The sequence below is a fragment of the Strongylocentrotus purpuratus genome, unplaced genomic scaffold (assembly GCF_000002235.5).
Source record: "Strongylocentrotus purpuratus isolate Spur 01 unplaced genomic scaffold, Spur_5.0 spur5_scaffold_19, whole genome shotgun sequence".
Classification (NCBI taxonomy): Eukaryota; Metazoa; Echinodermata; class Echinoidea; order Camarodonta; family Strongylocentrotidae; genus Strongylocentrotus; species Strongylocentrotus purpuratus.
The window spans coordinates 9010693-9025509 of record NW_022145604.1 but is presented as its reverse complement, the minus strand read 5'-3'; the positions used below and the strand labels follow the sequence as shown (position 1 = coordinate 9025509).

Here is a 14817-nt window from a genome sequence, read left to right as displayed (position 1 = left end):
CAGATCGAAGCATTTCATTTTCTGGTATATGCACAACAGATCATTACTGCTTGTTCTTCCAAATGTGTGTTGACATACAGAGACCATAACTACTGTGGTGACCACGAGTGTTGCTACCACTACCACACCAGCAACCACTACAACACCGGCTACCACTACCACGACAGAAATGGCGACTACAGTCATGACAACAGGAAGTACCACAGCTGTCGAAGAGACAACCACCGTCACGACAACAACACCTGAAGTCACCACTACTGAAACAACTACAACAATGACAACAACAACCCCAAGTATTTATCTTTATCAACTCCAAATAAGCAATTCAAATTACTAGTGTAAAACATGTACATGTGATCACACCCATATATTTGGCTAGAAAGGGTATAATCTTGAAGTATCTACTTCAAAAACACGGTGCATAGGTTTTGCAACGTATAATCAAGCTGCGGCCTCACAAAGATAACCATTTTCAGAACTTTAGATTCCACTATTTATATCCGTCATGGTTATTCGTGCCTCAAATTAGGTTAAGGCCTTGCAGTGTTTGATGAAAAAAATATATTGTGACAAATTTAGAAATAAAGGAATTGATATGAGAAAGTTACAGCGATTGTTCGTATTCCAGGTATATATTTCACGAACTTCAATACATTTTGCAAGGCTCAATTACGCTTTTGAATTTAGAGTGTGGAAATGGTATCTTAAAGGGCAGGTTATCCATCACAGTTGGAAAAGCAACTCCTGGAATATCTAGAGCAATTTGTTACAAGCCTGTAGTATCTAGCATAGTGGAGGTAGGCAGGCAGATATAAAGGCAAGAAAACAGGGCTCAAACGGACAAAATGGCGCCTCAACGTTCATGCAGGAATAATTTAGTAGCAAAGAAAGAACTCAGTAACCACGATGATATGCTAAAGAATATGCATGGGATAATTGAACAGAACAGAAAATATGAATGGACCGAGATAAGTCTCATATATAAGCACTTAAAAAGAATGGGAGTTTGAAAGAAGAAGATGGAGGATATGCATACCATACACGCGTTGAATGATAAAAGGCATGGCTGAGGGCTTCAATGCAATACTAATTATAATATTAATAATTACAATAATATATAGTATTCAAGTATTCATACTACAGGTGTTTTTCCTCAAAAAGAACACGTGTCTGGCAAATCGAGAAAGTCTTGAGGATCTAGCATCAGAACCCTCAGTAGTGAAAGTAGTGCCAAACTTCCATTAGTTATGAACAATCCCTCATTTTTGTTGAACATCATTTCAAATTGATGAATCACCTTAACAAATAACCATTACCCTCCTTCCTCATTCAACAGAACCAACTGAAATAGGCGACACCGGTATGTACAAAAGTTTCTTCTGTAATATTTTCTAAATTCAAATTGATTTGGATCTGATAGGAACTCTATTAGCTGGATTAACTGTAGACTGGATATTGTACTTTTATACAGGAGCTTAAAACAAACGTATATCACTTCGACAGGCGATTTTAGTTCCACTGATCATACAACAGTCTCTTAAATTCGGTCAAAATTTGTACAAGCAAATGTGTAACCAGAATTCTGTTCATAATACTACAATGAGCTTTGAAAGATAATCACTAACTTGAAAGATAACTGCCATTCAAAAAAAAAGGCGTTATTTCTCTTTTTCTCCCATAGAGCATAGGGACGGAATTATGTGTACATAGTTACAATTTTACATTTGAGCAGAATATTTCGTCCTCCGGAAATGACCTGATGCAATGGCACGAATTACGAAATAGCCTCATAATACCCTTAATATTGACGTTTCTGCAAAAGGATCAAGGTTTCCAACATCATTTTAGGTTGGTGGCATGTATACAAATTCGATGTTAGAACGATCGGACGTTGCATAATCTAATTCATTCATAAGTATGTGTTGAAATACAACTTCAACTGGCATTTATCTTGCTGCCCTCATGTCATAGAAACTACCACACAGAGGACCCGAACATCAGGTTTGACCACGCCCACCACATCAAGCAGTGAGACTACCACCCTGTCTACAACTACTTCTGGCCAAACAACGCCAGGTAGGATTTTTTTTTAATTTTGTGTACACTTCCTTTGTGTCTTATATATCAATCTTTTAGGAAATCAAAGACAGGTGACTTTGCACCTCATCAACTTCATACAAAGAAATGTTCTGATCTCTATTTACAACGTAGGTACAAAGTGCTCCAATACTGAATTTCTGTCCAAGTGAGCGACAGGTATTCATTTTTAAAACCTCCATCTACATCCTATTCAAATCTAGGGTTCTGTAAATTCTTGGAATTTTGTTCTGCTCTGTTTTGCTTATTAATTACAAAATAGCACATGTTGTATTCTGCAAAGGGAAATGCGGGACAATGCAGAATCTTTACAGCGCCCCACTGTGCCTAATTGCTGCGTGTCTCTTTTCTTTTGTGTGACATTTGATGTCATATCAGGTGACTGCGCGGAAAACCTGAATGATGATAGTCAGCCGGATCCAGTGATCACCCTCCAGACATCCGACATGACTGACGTTACTCCAGATCAAACTGTCACACTTTCAAGTGGGACATCGTCAATCACCGTTCGATTCGGAAGTAGTGATACCGGATACAAGGTCCTGACCAGAGTGACAGCCGTCATCCTGAGTTTAGTCGATCCAACAACAGAAAGTCCGCCCATGATGATTCGTCTCGAAGGCGTCACTTTTTCAAACGGAACGACAGCTGAAGACATTGGTGAAATTAATTCAAGTGGCCCAACCACCGGAATGTTTAGACTTGGGGCACTCGGAGAAGAACCCGTGGATGCTTTGGTCTTTTCCGTGCCCGACATTCTGCCTCAAAACGCTTCTTCAGTAGACGTTGTCGTCCGATTTGATGGATGCATCAAAACAGGTGAATATGACTTACTTCATAATGATTGGCTTCCGTACGTAATTAGGCCACATGGGCAGTATCATTTCCCGTACATTCCGTCGAGTCTTGTACCAGGCAAAGCAAGCACTTGTGATTCTTGCCATGTATAACATGCATCAGAAACAATGTATGTAACTCATTAGAAGCACAATAGGCTTGAAAATGAGAATGAAAGTCGATACTCCGGCTTATCCTGTTTACTTTCTCACCACCATGTACAACAATCAAAAATCCAGGCATCAGAATTCCAAAGCATTACCTCTACTTGGTTGAAATATGCATTCTTTTGAACACAAGACACAGAAATCGAAGCATTTCATTTTCTGGTATATGCACAAGCAGATCATTACTGCTTGTTCTTCCAAATGTGTGTTGACATACAGAGACCATAACTACTGTGGTGACCACGAGTGTTGCTACCACTACCACACCAGCAACCACTACAACACCGGCTACCACTACCACGACAGAAATGGCGACTACAGTCATGACAACAGGAAGTACCACAACTGTCGAAGAGACAACCACCGTCACGACAACAACACCTGAAGTCACCACTACTGAAACAACTACAACAATGACAACAACAACCCCAAGTATTTATCTTATCAACTCCAAATAAGCAACTCAAATTACTAGTGTAAAACATGTACATGTGATCACACCCATATATTTGGCTGGAAAGGGTATAATCTTGAAGTATCTACTTCAAAAACACGGTGCATAGGTTTTGCAACGTATAATCAAGCTGCGGCCTCACAAAGATAACCATTTTCAGAACTTTAGATTCCACTATTTATATCCGTCATGGTTATTCGTGCCTCAAATTAGGTTAAGGCCTTGCAGTGTTTGATGAAAAAAATATATTGTGACAAATTTAGAAATAAAGGAATTGATATGAGAAAGTTACAGCGATTGTTCGTATTCCAGGTATATATTTCACGAACTTCAATACATTTTGCAAGGCTCAATTACGCTTTTGAATTTAGAGTGTGGAAATGGTATCTTAAAGGGCAGGTTATCCATCACAGTTGGAAAAGCAACTCCTGGAATATCTAGAGCAATTTGTTACAAGCCTGTAGTATCTAGCATAGTGGAGGTAGGCAGGCAGATATAAAGGCAAGAAAACAGGGCTCAAACGGACAAAATGGCGCCTCAACGTTCATGCAGGAATAATTTAGTAGCAAAGAAAGAACTCAGTAACCACGATGATATGCTAAAGAATATGCATGGGATAATTGAACAGAACAGAAAATATGAATGGACCGAGATAAGTCTCATATATAAGCACTTAAAAAGAATGGGAGTTTGAAAGAAGAAGATGGAGGATATGCATACCATACACGCGTTGAATGATAAAAGGCATGGCTGAGGGCTTCAATGCAATACTAATTATAATATTAATAATTACAATAATATATAGTATTCAAGTATTCATACTACAGGTGTTTTTCCTCAAAAAGAACACGTGTCTGGCAAATCGAGAAAGTCTTGAGGATCTAGCATCAGAACCCTCAGTAGTGAAAGTAGTGCCAAACTTCCATTAGTTATGAACAATCCCTCATTTTTGTTGAACATCATTTCAAATTGATGAATCACCTTAACAAATAACCATTACCCTCCTTCCTCATTCAACAGAACCAACTGAAATAGGCGACACCGGTATGTACAAAAGTTTCTTCTGTAATATTTTCTAAATTCAAATTGATTTGGATCTGATAGGAACTCTATTAGCTGGATTAACTGTAGACTGGATATTGTACTTTTATACAGGAGCTTAAAACAAACGTATATCACTTCGACAGGCGATTTTAGTTCCACTGATCATACAACAGTCTCTTAAATTCGGTCAAAATTTGTACAAGCAAATGTGTAACCAGAATTCTGTTCATAATACTACAATGAGCTTTGAAAGATAATCACTAACTTGAAAGATAACTGCCATTCAAAAAAAAAGGCGTTATTTCTCTTTTTCTCCCATAGAGCATAGGGACGGAATTATGTGTACATAGTTACAATTTTACATTTGAGCAGAATATTTCGTCCTCCGGAAATGACCTGATGCAATGGCACGAATTACGAAATAGCCTCATAATACCCTTAATATTGACGTTTCTGCAAAAGGATCAAGGTTTCCAACATCATTTTAGGTTGGTGGCATGTATACAAATTCGATGTTAGAACGATCGGACGTTGCATAATCTAATTCATTCATAAGTATGTGTTGAAATACAACTTCAACTGGCATTTATCTTGCTGCCCTCATGTCATAGAAACTACCACACAGAGGACCCGAACATCAGGTTTGACCACGCCCACCACATCAAGCAGTGAGACTACCACCCTGTCTACAACTACTTCTGGCCAAACAACGCCAGGTAGGATTTTTTTTAAATTTTGTGTACACTTCCTTTGTGTCTTATATATCAATCTTTTAGGAAATCAAAGACAGGTGACTTTGCACCTCATCAACTTCATACAAAGAAATGTTCTGATCTCTATTTACAACGTAGGTACAAAGTGCTCCAATACTGAATTTCTGTCCAAGTGAGCGACAGGTATTCATTTTTAAAACCTCCATCTACATCCTATTCAAATCTAGGGTTCTGTAAATTCTTGGAATTTTGTTCTGCTCTGTTTTGCTTATTAATTACAAAATAGCACATGTTGTATTCTGCAAAGGGAAATGCGGGACAATGCAGAATCTTTACAGCGCCCCACTGTGCCTAATTGCTGCGTGTCTCTTTTCTTTTGTGTGACATTTGATGTCATATCAGGTGACTGCGCGGAAAACCTGAATGATGATAGTCAGCCGGATCCAGTGATCACCCTCCAGACATCCGACATGACTGACGTTACTCCAGATCAAACTGTCACACTTTCAAGTGGGACATCGTCAATCACCGTTCGATTCGGAAGTAGTGATACCGGATACAAGGTCCTGACCAGAGTGACAGCCGTCATCCTGAGTTTAGTCGATCCAACAACAGAAAGTCCGCCCATGATGATTCGTCTCGAAGGCGTCACTTTTTCAAACGGAACGACAGCTGAAGACATTGGTGAAATTAATTCAAGTGGCCCAACCACCGGAATGTTTAGACTTGGGGCACTCGGAGAAGAACCCGTGGATGCTTTGGTCTTTTCCGTGCCCGACATTCTGCCTCAAAACGCTTCTTCAGTAGACGTTGTCGTCCGATTTGATGGATGCATCAAAACAGGTGAATATGACTTACTTCATAATGATTGGCTTCCGTACGTAATTAGGCCACATGGGCAGTATCATTTCCCGTACATTCCGTCGAGTCTTGTACCAGGCAAAGCAAGCACTTGTGATTCTTGCCATGTATAACATGTTAACAATGTATGTAACTCATTAGAAGGGAAAATGAGAATGAAAGTCGATACTATTATCCTGTTTACTTTCTAGATGTACAAAAATTGCATCAGAATGAGCATTACCTCGGTTGAAATATGCATTCTTTTGAACACAAGACACGTATCGAAGCATTTCATTTTCTGGTATATGCACAATAGATCATTACTGCTTGTTCTTTCAAATGTGTGTTGCATACAGAGACCATAACTACTGTGGTGACTACGAGTGTTGCTACCACTACCACACCAGCAACCACTACAATTCCGGCTACCACTACAACAACAGAAAAGACAACTACAGCTATGACAACAGGAAGTACCACAACTGTCGAAGAGACAACCATGGTCATGACAACGACACCTGAAGTCACCACCACTGAAGCAACTACAACAATGGCAACAACAACTCCAGGTACTCATCCTTTTCAACTCAAAATAATCACTCATATTCCCAGAGTAAAACATTTCCAAAGATATTTCACCTTTTCTACTTGGCTTGAAATGGTATTATCATTAAAGTACCTAAATGCAGAAAGAAGCGTACGGTTTAGCAATGTTTGATGTAGCCTTGGCCACACAGAGATAACAGTTTTCAGAAATTCAGATGGAGCTGTTTATAACATGCTTCATTAATCGTGCTTGTTGTGCCCTGTTCTGCTTGTTGAATACAATATACACATGTTGTATTCTGCAAACGAAAAAGCGAGAAAATGCACATATTATACAGCGCCCTACTGTGCCTAATTATTGTGTGTTTCATTTCGTTTATGTGAATTTTGATATTGTTTTAGGTGACTGCGCGAAAAACCTGAATGATGATAGTCAGCCGGATCCGGTGATCACCCTCCAGACATCCGACATGACTGACGTTACTCCAGATCAAACTGTCACACTTTCCAGTGGGACATCGTCAATCACCGTTCGATTCGGAAGTAGTGATACCGGATACAAGGTCCTGACCAGAGTGACAGCCGTCATCCTGAGTCTTGTCGATCCAACAACAGAAAGTCCGCCCATGATGATTCGTCTCGAAGGCGTCACTTTTTCAAACGGAACGACAGCTGAAGACATTGGTGAAATTAATTCAAGTGGCCCAACCACCGGAATGTTTAGACTTGGGGCACTCGGAGAAGAACCCGTGGATGCTTTGGTCTTTTCCGTGCCCGACATTCTGCCTCAAAACGCTTCTTCAGTAGACGTTGTCGTCCGATTTGATGGATGCATCAAGACAGGTGAATATGACTTACTTCATAATGATTGGCTTCCGTACGTAATTAGGCCACATGGGCAGTATCATTTCCCGTACATTCTGTCGAGTCTTGTACCAGGCAAAGCAAGCACTTGTGATTCTTGCCATGTATAACATGTTAACAATGTATGTAACTCATTAGAAGGGAAAAATGAGAATGAAAGTCGATACTGTTATCCTGTTTACTTTCTAAATGTTCAAAAATCGCATCAGAATGAGCATTACCTCAGTTGAAATATGCATTCTTTTGAACACAAGACACAGATCGAAGCATTTCATTTTCTGGTATATGCACAACAGATCATTACTGCTTGTTCTTCCAAATGTGTGTTGACATACAGAGACCATAACTACTGTGGTGACCACGAGTGTTGCTACCACTACCACACCAGCAACCACTACAACACCGGCTACCACTACCACGACAGAAATGGCGACTACAGTCATGACAACAGGAAGTACCACAGCTGTCGAAGAGACAACCACCGTCACGACAACAACACCTGAAGTCACCACTACTGAAACAACTACAACAATGACAACAACAACCCCAAGTATTTATCTTTATCAACTCCAAATAAGCAATTCAAATTACTAGTGTAAAACATGTACATGTGATCACACCCATATATTTGGCTAGAAAGGGTATAATCTTGAAGTATCTACTTCAAAAACACGGTGCATAGGTTTTGCAACGTATAATCAAGCTGCGGCCTCACAAAGATAACCATTTTCAGAACTTTAGATTCCACTATTTATATCCGTCATGGTTATTCGTGCCTCAAATTAGGTTAAGGCCTTGCAGTGTTTGATGAAAAAAATATATTGTGACAAATTTAGAAATAAAGGAATTGATATGAGAAAGTTACAGCGATTGTTCGTATTCCAGGTATATATTTCACGAACTTCAATACATTTTGCAAGGCTCAATTACGCTTTTGAATTTAGAGTGTGGAAATGGTATCTTAAAGGGCAGGTTATCCATCACAGTTGGAAAAGCAACTCCTGGAATATCTAGAGCAATTTGTTACAAGCCTGTAGTATCTAGCATAGTGGAGGTAGGCAGGCAGATATAAAGGCAAGAAAACAGGGCTCAAACGGACAAAATGGCGCCTCAACGTTCATGCAGGAATAATTTAGTAGCAAAGAAAGAACTCAGTAACCACGATGATATGCTAAAGAATATGCATGGGATAATTGAACAGAACAGAAAATATGAATGGACCGAGATAAGTCTCATATATAAGCACTTAAAAAGAATGGGAGTTTGAAAGAAGAAGATGGAGGATATGCATACCATACACGCGTTGAATGATAAAAGGCATGGCTGAGGGCTTCAATGCAATACTAATTATAATATTAATAATTACAATAATATATAGTATTCAAGTATTCATACTACAGGTGTTTTTCCTCAAAAAGAACACGTGTCTGGCAAATCGAGAAAGTCTTGAGGATCTAGCATCAGAACCCTCAGTAGTGAAAGTAGTGCCAAACTTCCATTAGTTATGAACAATCCCTCATTTTTGTTGAACATCATTTCAAATTGATGAATCACCTTAACAAATAACCATTACCCTCCTTCCTCATTCAACAGAACCAACTGAAATAGGCGACACCGGTATGTACAAAAGTTTCTTCTGTAATATTTTCTAAATTCAAATTGATTTGGATCTGATAGGAACTCTATTAGCTGGATTAACTGTAGACTGGATATTGTACTTTTATACAGGAGCTTAAAACAAACGTATATCACTTCGACAGGCGATTTTAGTTCCACTGATCATACAACAGTCTCTTAAATTCGGTCAAAATTTGTACAAGCAAATGTGTAACCAGAATTCTGTTCATAATACTACAATGAGCTTTGAAAGATAATCACTAACTTGAAAGATAACTGCCATTCAAAAAAAAAGGCGTTATTTCTCTTTTTCTCCCATAGAGCATAGGGACGGAATTATGTGTACATAGTTACAATTTTACATTTGAGCAGAATATTTCGTCCTCCGGAAATGACCTGATGCAATGGCACGAATTACGAAATAGCCTCATAATACCCTTAATATTGACGTTTCTGCAAAAGGATCAAGGTTTCCAACATCATTTTAGGTTGGTGGCATGTATACAAATTCGATGTTAGAACGATCGGACGTTGCATAATCTAATTCATTCATAAGTATGTGTTGAAATACAACTTCAACTGGCATTTATCTTGCTGCCCTCATGTCATAGAAACTACCACACAGAGGACCCGAACATCAGGTTTGACCACGCCCACCACATCAAGCAGTGAGACTACCACCCTGTCTACAACTACTTCTGGCCAAACAACGCCAGGTAGGATTTTTTTTAAATTTTGTGTACACTTCCTTTGTGTCTTATATATCAATCTTTTAGGAAATCAAAGACAGGTGACTTTGCACCTCATCAACTTCATACAAAGAAATGTTCTGATCTCTATTTACAACGTAGGTACAAAGTGCTCCAATACTGAATTTCTGTCCAAGTGAGCGACAGGTATTCATTTTTAAAACCTCCATCTACATCCTATTCAAATCTAGGGTTCTGTAAATTCTTGGAATTTTGTTCTGCTCTGTTTTGCTTATTAATTACAAAATAGCACATGTTGTATTCTGCAAAGGGAAATGCGGGACAATGCAGAATCTTTACAGCGCCCCACTGTGCCTAATTGCTGCGTGTCTCTTTTCTTTTGTGTGACATTTGATGTCATATCAGGTGACTGCGCGGAAAACCTGAATGATGATAGTCAGCCGGATCCAGTGATCACCCTCCAGACATCCGACATGACTGACGTTACTCCAGATCAAACTGTCACACTTTCAAGTGGGACATCGTCAATCACCGTTCGATTCGGAAGTAGTGATACCGGATACAAGGTCCTGACCAGAGTGACAGCCGTCATCCTGAGTTTAGTCGATCCAACAACAGAAAGTCCGCCCATGATGATTCGTCTCGAAGGCGTCACTTTTTCAAACGGAACGACAGCTGAAGACATTGGTGAAATTAATTCAAGTGGCCCAACCACCGGAATGTTTAGACTTGGGGCACTCGGAGAAGAACCCGTGGATGCTTTGGTCTTTTCCGTGCCCGACATTCTGCCTCAAAACGCTTCTTCAGTAGACGTTGTCGTCCGATTTGATGGATGCATCAAAACAGGTGAATATGACTTACTTCATAATGATTGGCTTCCGTACGTAATTAGGCCACATGGGCAGTATCATTTCCCGTACATTCCGTCGAGTCTTGTACCAGGCAAAGCAAGCACTTGTGATTCTTGCCATGTATAACATGTTAACAATGTATGTAACTCATTAGAAGGGAAAATGAGAATGAAAGTCGATACTATTATCCTGTTTACTTTCTAGATGTACAAAAATTGCATCAGAATGAGCATTACCTCGGTTGAAATATGCATTCTTTTGAACACAAGACACGTATCGAAGCATTTCATTTTCTGGTATATGCACAATAGATCATTACTGCTTGTTCTTTCAAATGTGTGTTGCATACAGAGACCATAACTACTGTGGTGACTACGAGTGTTGCTACCACTACCACACCAGCAACCACTACAATTCCGGCTACCACTACAACAACAGAAAAGACAACTACAGCTATGACAACAGGAAGTACCACAACTGTCGAAGAGACAACCATGGTCATGACAACGACACCTGAAGTCACCACCACTGAAGCAACTACAACAATGGCAACAACAACTCCAGGTACTCATCCTTTTCAACTCAAAATAATCACTCATATTCCCAGAGTAAAACATTTCCAAAGATATTTCACCTTTTCTACTTGGCTTGAAATGGTATTATCATTAAAGTACCTAAATGCAGAAAGAAGCGTACGGTTTAGCAATGTTTGATGTAGCCTTGGCCACACAGAGATAACAGTTTTCAGAAATTCAGATGGAGCTGTTTATAACATGCTTCATTAATCGTGCTTGTTGTGCCCTGTTCTGCTTGTTGAATACAATATACACATGTTGTATTCTGCAAACGAAAAAGCGAGAAAATGCACATATTATACAGCGCCCTACTGTGCCTAATTATTGTGTGTTTCATTTCGTTTATGTGAATTTTGATATTGTTTTAGGTGACTGCGCGAAAAACCTGAATGATGATAGTCAGCCGGATCCGGTGATCACCCTCCAGACATCCGACATGACTGACGTTACTCCAGATCAAACTGTCACACTTTCCAGTGGGACATCGTCAATCACCGTTCGATTCGGAAGTAGTGATACCGGATACAAGGTCCTGACCAGAGTGACAGCCGTCATCCTGAGTCTTGTCGATCCAACAACAGAAAGTCCGCCCATGATGATTCGTCTCGAAGGCGTCACTTTTTCAAACGGAACGACAGCTGAAGACATTGGTGAAATTAATTCAAGTGGCCCAACCACCGGAATGTTTAGACTTGGGGCACTCGGAGAAGAACCCGTGGATGCTTTGGTCTTTTCCGTGCCCGACATTCTGCCTCAAAACGCTTCTTCAGTAGACGTTGTCGTCCGATTTGATGGATGCATCAAGACAGGTGAATATGACTTACTTCATAATGATTGGCTTCCGTACGTAATTAGGCCACATGGGCAGTATCATTTCCCGTACATTCTGTCGAGTCTTGTACCAGGCAAAGCAAGCACTTGTGATTCTTGCCATGTATAACATGTTAACAATGTATGTAACTCATTAGAAGGGGAAATGAGAATGAAAGTCGATACTGTTATCCTGTTTACTTTCTAAATGTTCAAAAATCGCATCAGAATTAGCATTACCTCAGTTGAAATATGCATTCTTTTGAACACAAGACACAGATCGAAGCATTTCATTTTCTGGTATATGCACAACAGATCATTACTGCTTGTTCTTCCAAATGTGTGTTGACATACAGAGACCATAACTACTGTGGTGACCACGAGTGTTGCTACCACTACCACACCAGCAACCACTACAACACCGGCTACCACTACCACGACAGAAATGGCGACTACAGTCATGACAACAGGAAGTACCACAGCTGTCGAAGAGACAACCACCGTCACGACAACAACACCTGAAGTCACCACTACTGAAACAACTACAACAATGACAACAACAACCCCAAGTATTTATCTTTATCAACTCCAAATAAGCAATTCAAATTACTAGTGTAAAACATGTACATGTGATCACACCCATATATTTGGCTAGAAAGGGTATAATCTTGAAGTATCTACTTCAAAAACACGGTGCATAGGTTTTGCAACGTATAATCAAGCTGCGGCCTCACAAAGATAACCATTTTCAGAACTTTAGATTCCACTATTTATATCCGTCATGGTTATTCGTGCCTCAAATTAGGTTAAGGCCTTGCAGTGTTTGATGAAAAAAATATATTGTGACAAATTTAGAAATAAAGGAATTGATATGAGAAAGTTACAGCGATTGTTCGTATTCCAGGTATATATTTCACGAACTTCAATACATTTTGCAAGGCTCAATTACGCTTTTGAATTTAGAGTGTGGAAATAGTATCTTAAAGGGCAGGTTATCCATCACAGTTGGAAAAGCAACTCCTGGAATATCTAGAGCAATTTGTTACAAGCCTGTAGTATCTAGCATAGTGGAGGTAGGCAGGCAGATATAAAGGCAAGAAAACAGGGCTCAAACGGACAAAATGGCGCCTCAACGTTCATGCAGGAATAATTTAGTAGCAAAGAAAGAACTCAGTAACCACGATGATATCCTAAAAAATATGCATGGGATAATTGAACAGAACAGAAAATATGAATGGACCGAGATAAGTCTCATATATTAGCACTTAAAAATAATGGGAGTTTGAAAGAAGAAGATGGGGGATATGCATACCATACACGCGTTGAATGATAAAAGGCATGGCTGAGGGCTTCAATGCAATACTAATTATAATATTAATAATTACAATAATATATAGTATTCAAGTATTCATACTACAGGTGTTTTTCCTCAAAAAGAACACGTGTCTGGCAAATCGAGAAAGTCTTGAGGATCTAGCATCAGAACCCTCAGTAGTGAAAGTAGTGCCAAACTTCCATTAGTTATGAACAATCCCTCATTTTTGTTGAACATCATTTCAAATTGATGAATCACCTTAACAAATAACCATTACCCTCCTTCCTCATTCAACAGAACCAACTGAAATAGGCGACACCGGTATGTACAAAAGTTTCTTCTGTAATGTTTTCTAAATTCAAATTGATTTGGATCTGATAGGAACTCTATTAGCTGGATTAACTGTAGACTGGATATTGTACTTTTATACAGGAGCTTAAAACAAACGTATATCACTTCGACAGGCGATTTTAGTTCCACTGATCATACAACAGTATCTTAAATTCGGTCAAAATTTGTACAAGCAAATGTGTAACCAGAATTCTGTTCATAATACTACAATGAGCTTTGAAAATTAATCACTAACTTGAAAGATAACTGCCATTCAAAAAAAAAAAGCGTTATTTCTCTTTTTCTCCCATAGAGCATTGGGACGGAATTATGTGTACATAGTTACAATTTTACATTTGAGCAGAATATTTCGTCCTCCGGAAATGACCTGATGCAATGGCACGAATTACGAAATAGCCTCATAATACCCTTAATATTGACGTTTCTGCAAAAATATCAAGGTTTCCAACATCATTTTAGGTTGGTGGCATGTATACAAATTCGATGTTAGAACGATCGGACGTTGCATAATCTAATTCATTCATAAGTATGTGTTGAAATACAACTTCAACTGGCATTTATCTTGCTGCCTTCATGTCATAGAAACTACCACACAGAAGACGCGAACATCAGGTTTGACCACGCCCACCACATCAAGCAGTGAGACTACCACCCTGTCTACAACTACTTCTGGCCAAACAACGCCAGGTAGGATTTTTGAATTTTGTGTACACTTCCTTTGTGTCTTATATATCAATCTTTTAGGAAATCAAAGTCAGGTGACTTTGCAACTCATCAACTTCATACAAAGAAATGTCCTGATCTCTATTTACAACGTAGGTACAAAGTGCTCCAATACCGGATTTCTGTCCAAGTGAGCGACAGGTATTCATTTTTAAAACCTCCATCTCCATCCTATTCAAATCAAGGGTTCTGTAAATTCTTGGAATTTTGTTCTGCTCTGTTTTGCTTATTAATTACAAAATAGCACATGTTTTATTCTGCAAAGGGAAATGCGGGACAATGCAGAATCTTTACAGCGCC

At 39.2% G+C, this 14817-nt stretch overlaps 2 protein-coding genes across 21 annotated transcripts in view; both read left to right on the top strand.

Moving 5' to 3' along the window:
* Positions 1-14817, top strand: part of LOC105441171 (mucin-19-like) — an 83725-nt gene that overhangs the window by 32128 nt on the left and 36780 nt on the right. For 17 of the 20 annotated variants that reach the window (XM_030990241.1, XM_030990250.1, XM_030990247.1 and 14 more), the window contains 10 exons: positions 7104-7544; positions 7903-8115; positions 9159-9182; positions 9794-9898; positions 10298-10738; positions 11095-11307; positions 11687-12127; positions 12485-12697; positions 13741-13764; positions 14377-14481. In XM_030990241.1, coding sequence (XP_030846101.1) covers positions 7104-7544; positions 7903-8115; positions 9159-9182; positions 9794-9898; positions 10298-10738; positions 11095-11307; positions 11687-12127; positions 12485-12697; positions 13741-13764; positions 14377-14481 — 2220 coding nt within the window. The remainder of the gene's footprint in view (positions 1-7103; positions 7545-7902; positions 8116-9158; positions 9183-9793; positions 9899-10297; positions 10739-11094; positions 11308-11686; positions 12128-12484; positions 12698-13740; positions 13765-14376; positions 14482-14817) is intronic. The other 3 variants (XM_030990251.1, XM_030990246.1, XM_030990244.1) reach the window with 2 other exon arrangements.
* LOC115926019 (bypass of stop codon protein 1-like) lies at positions 3286-6436 on the top strand. The gene is made up of 4 exons (XM_030990254.1): positions 3286-3533; positions 4576-4599; positions 5211-5315; positions 5715-6436. The coding sequence occupies exons 1-4, from the start codon at positions 3410-3412 to the stop codon at positions 6284-6286; spliced, it is 825 nt and encodes a 274-aa protein (XP_030846114.1). The 5' UTR covers positions 3286-3409; the 3' UTR covers positions 6287-6436.

Coding starts and splice junctions, on each gene's coding strand:
- LOC115926019 (XM_030990254.1), top strand. CDS start 3,410: ATGGCGACTACAGTCATGACAACAGGAAGTACCACAACTGTCGAAGAG. Junction 4,600..5,210: donor AACTGAAATAGGCGACACCG/GTATGTACAAAA, acceptor CTCATGTCATAG/AAACTACCACACAGAGGACC. Junction 5,316..5,714: donor TTCTGGCCAAACAACGCCAG/GTAGGATTTTTT, acceptor ATGTCATATCAG/GTGACTGCGCGGAAAACCTG.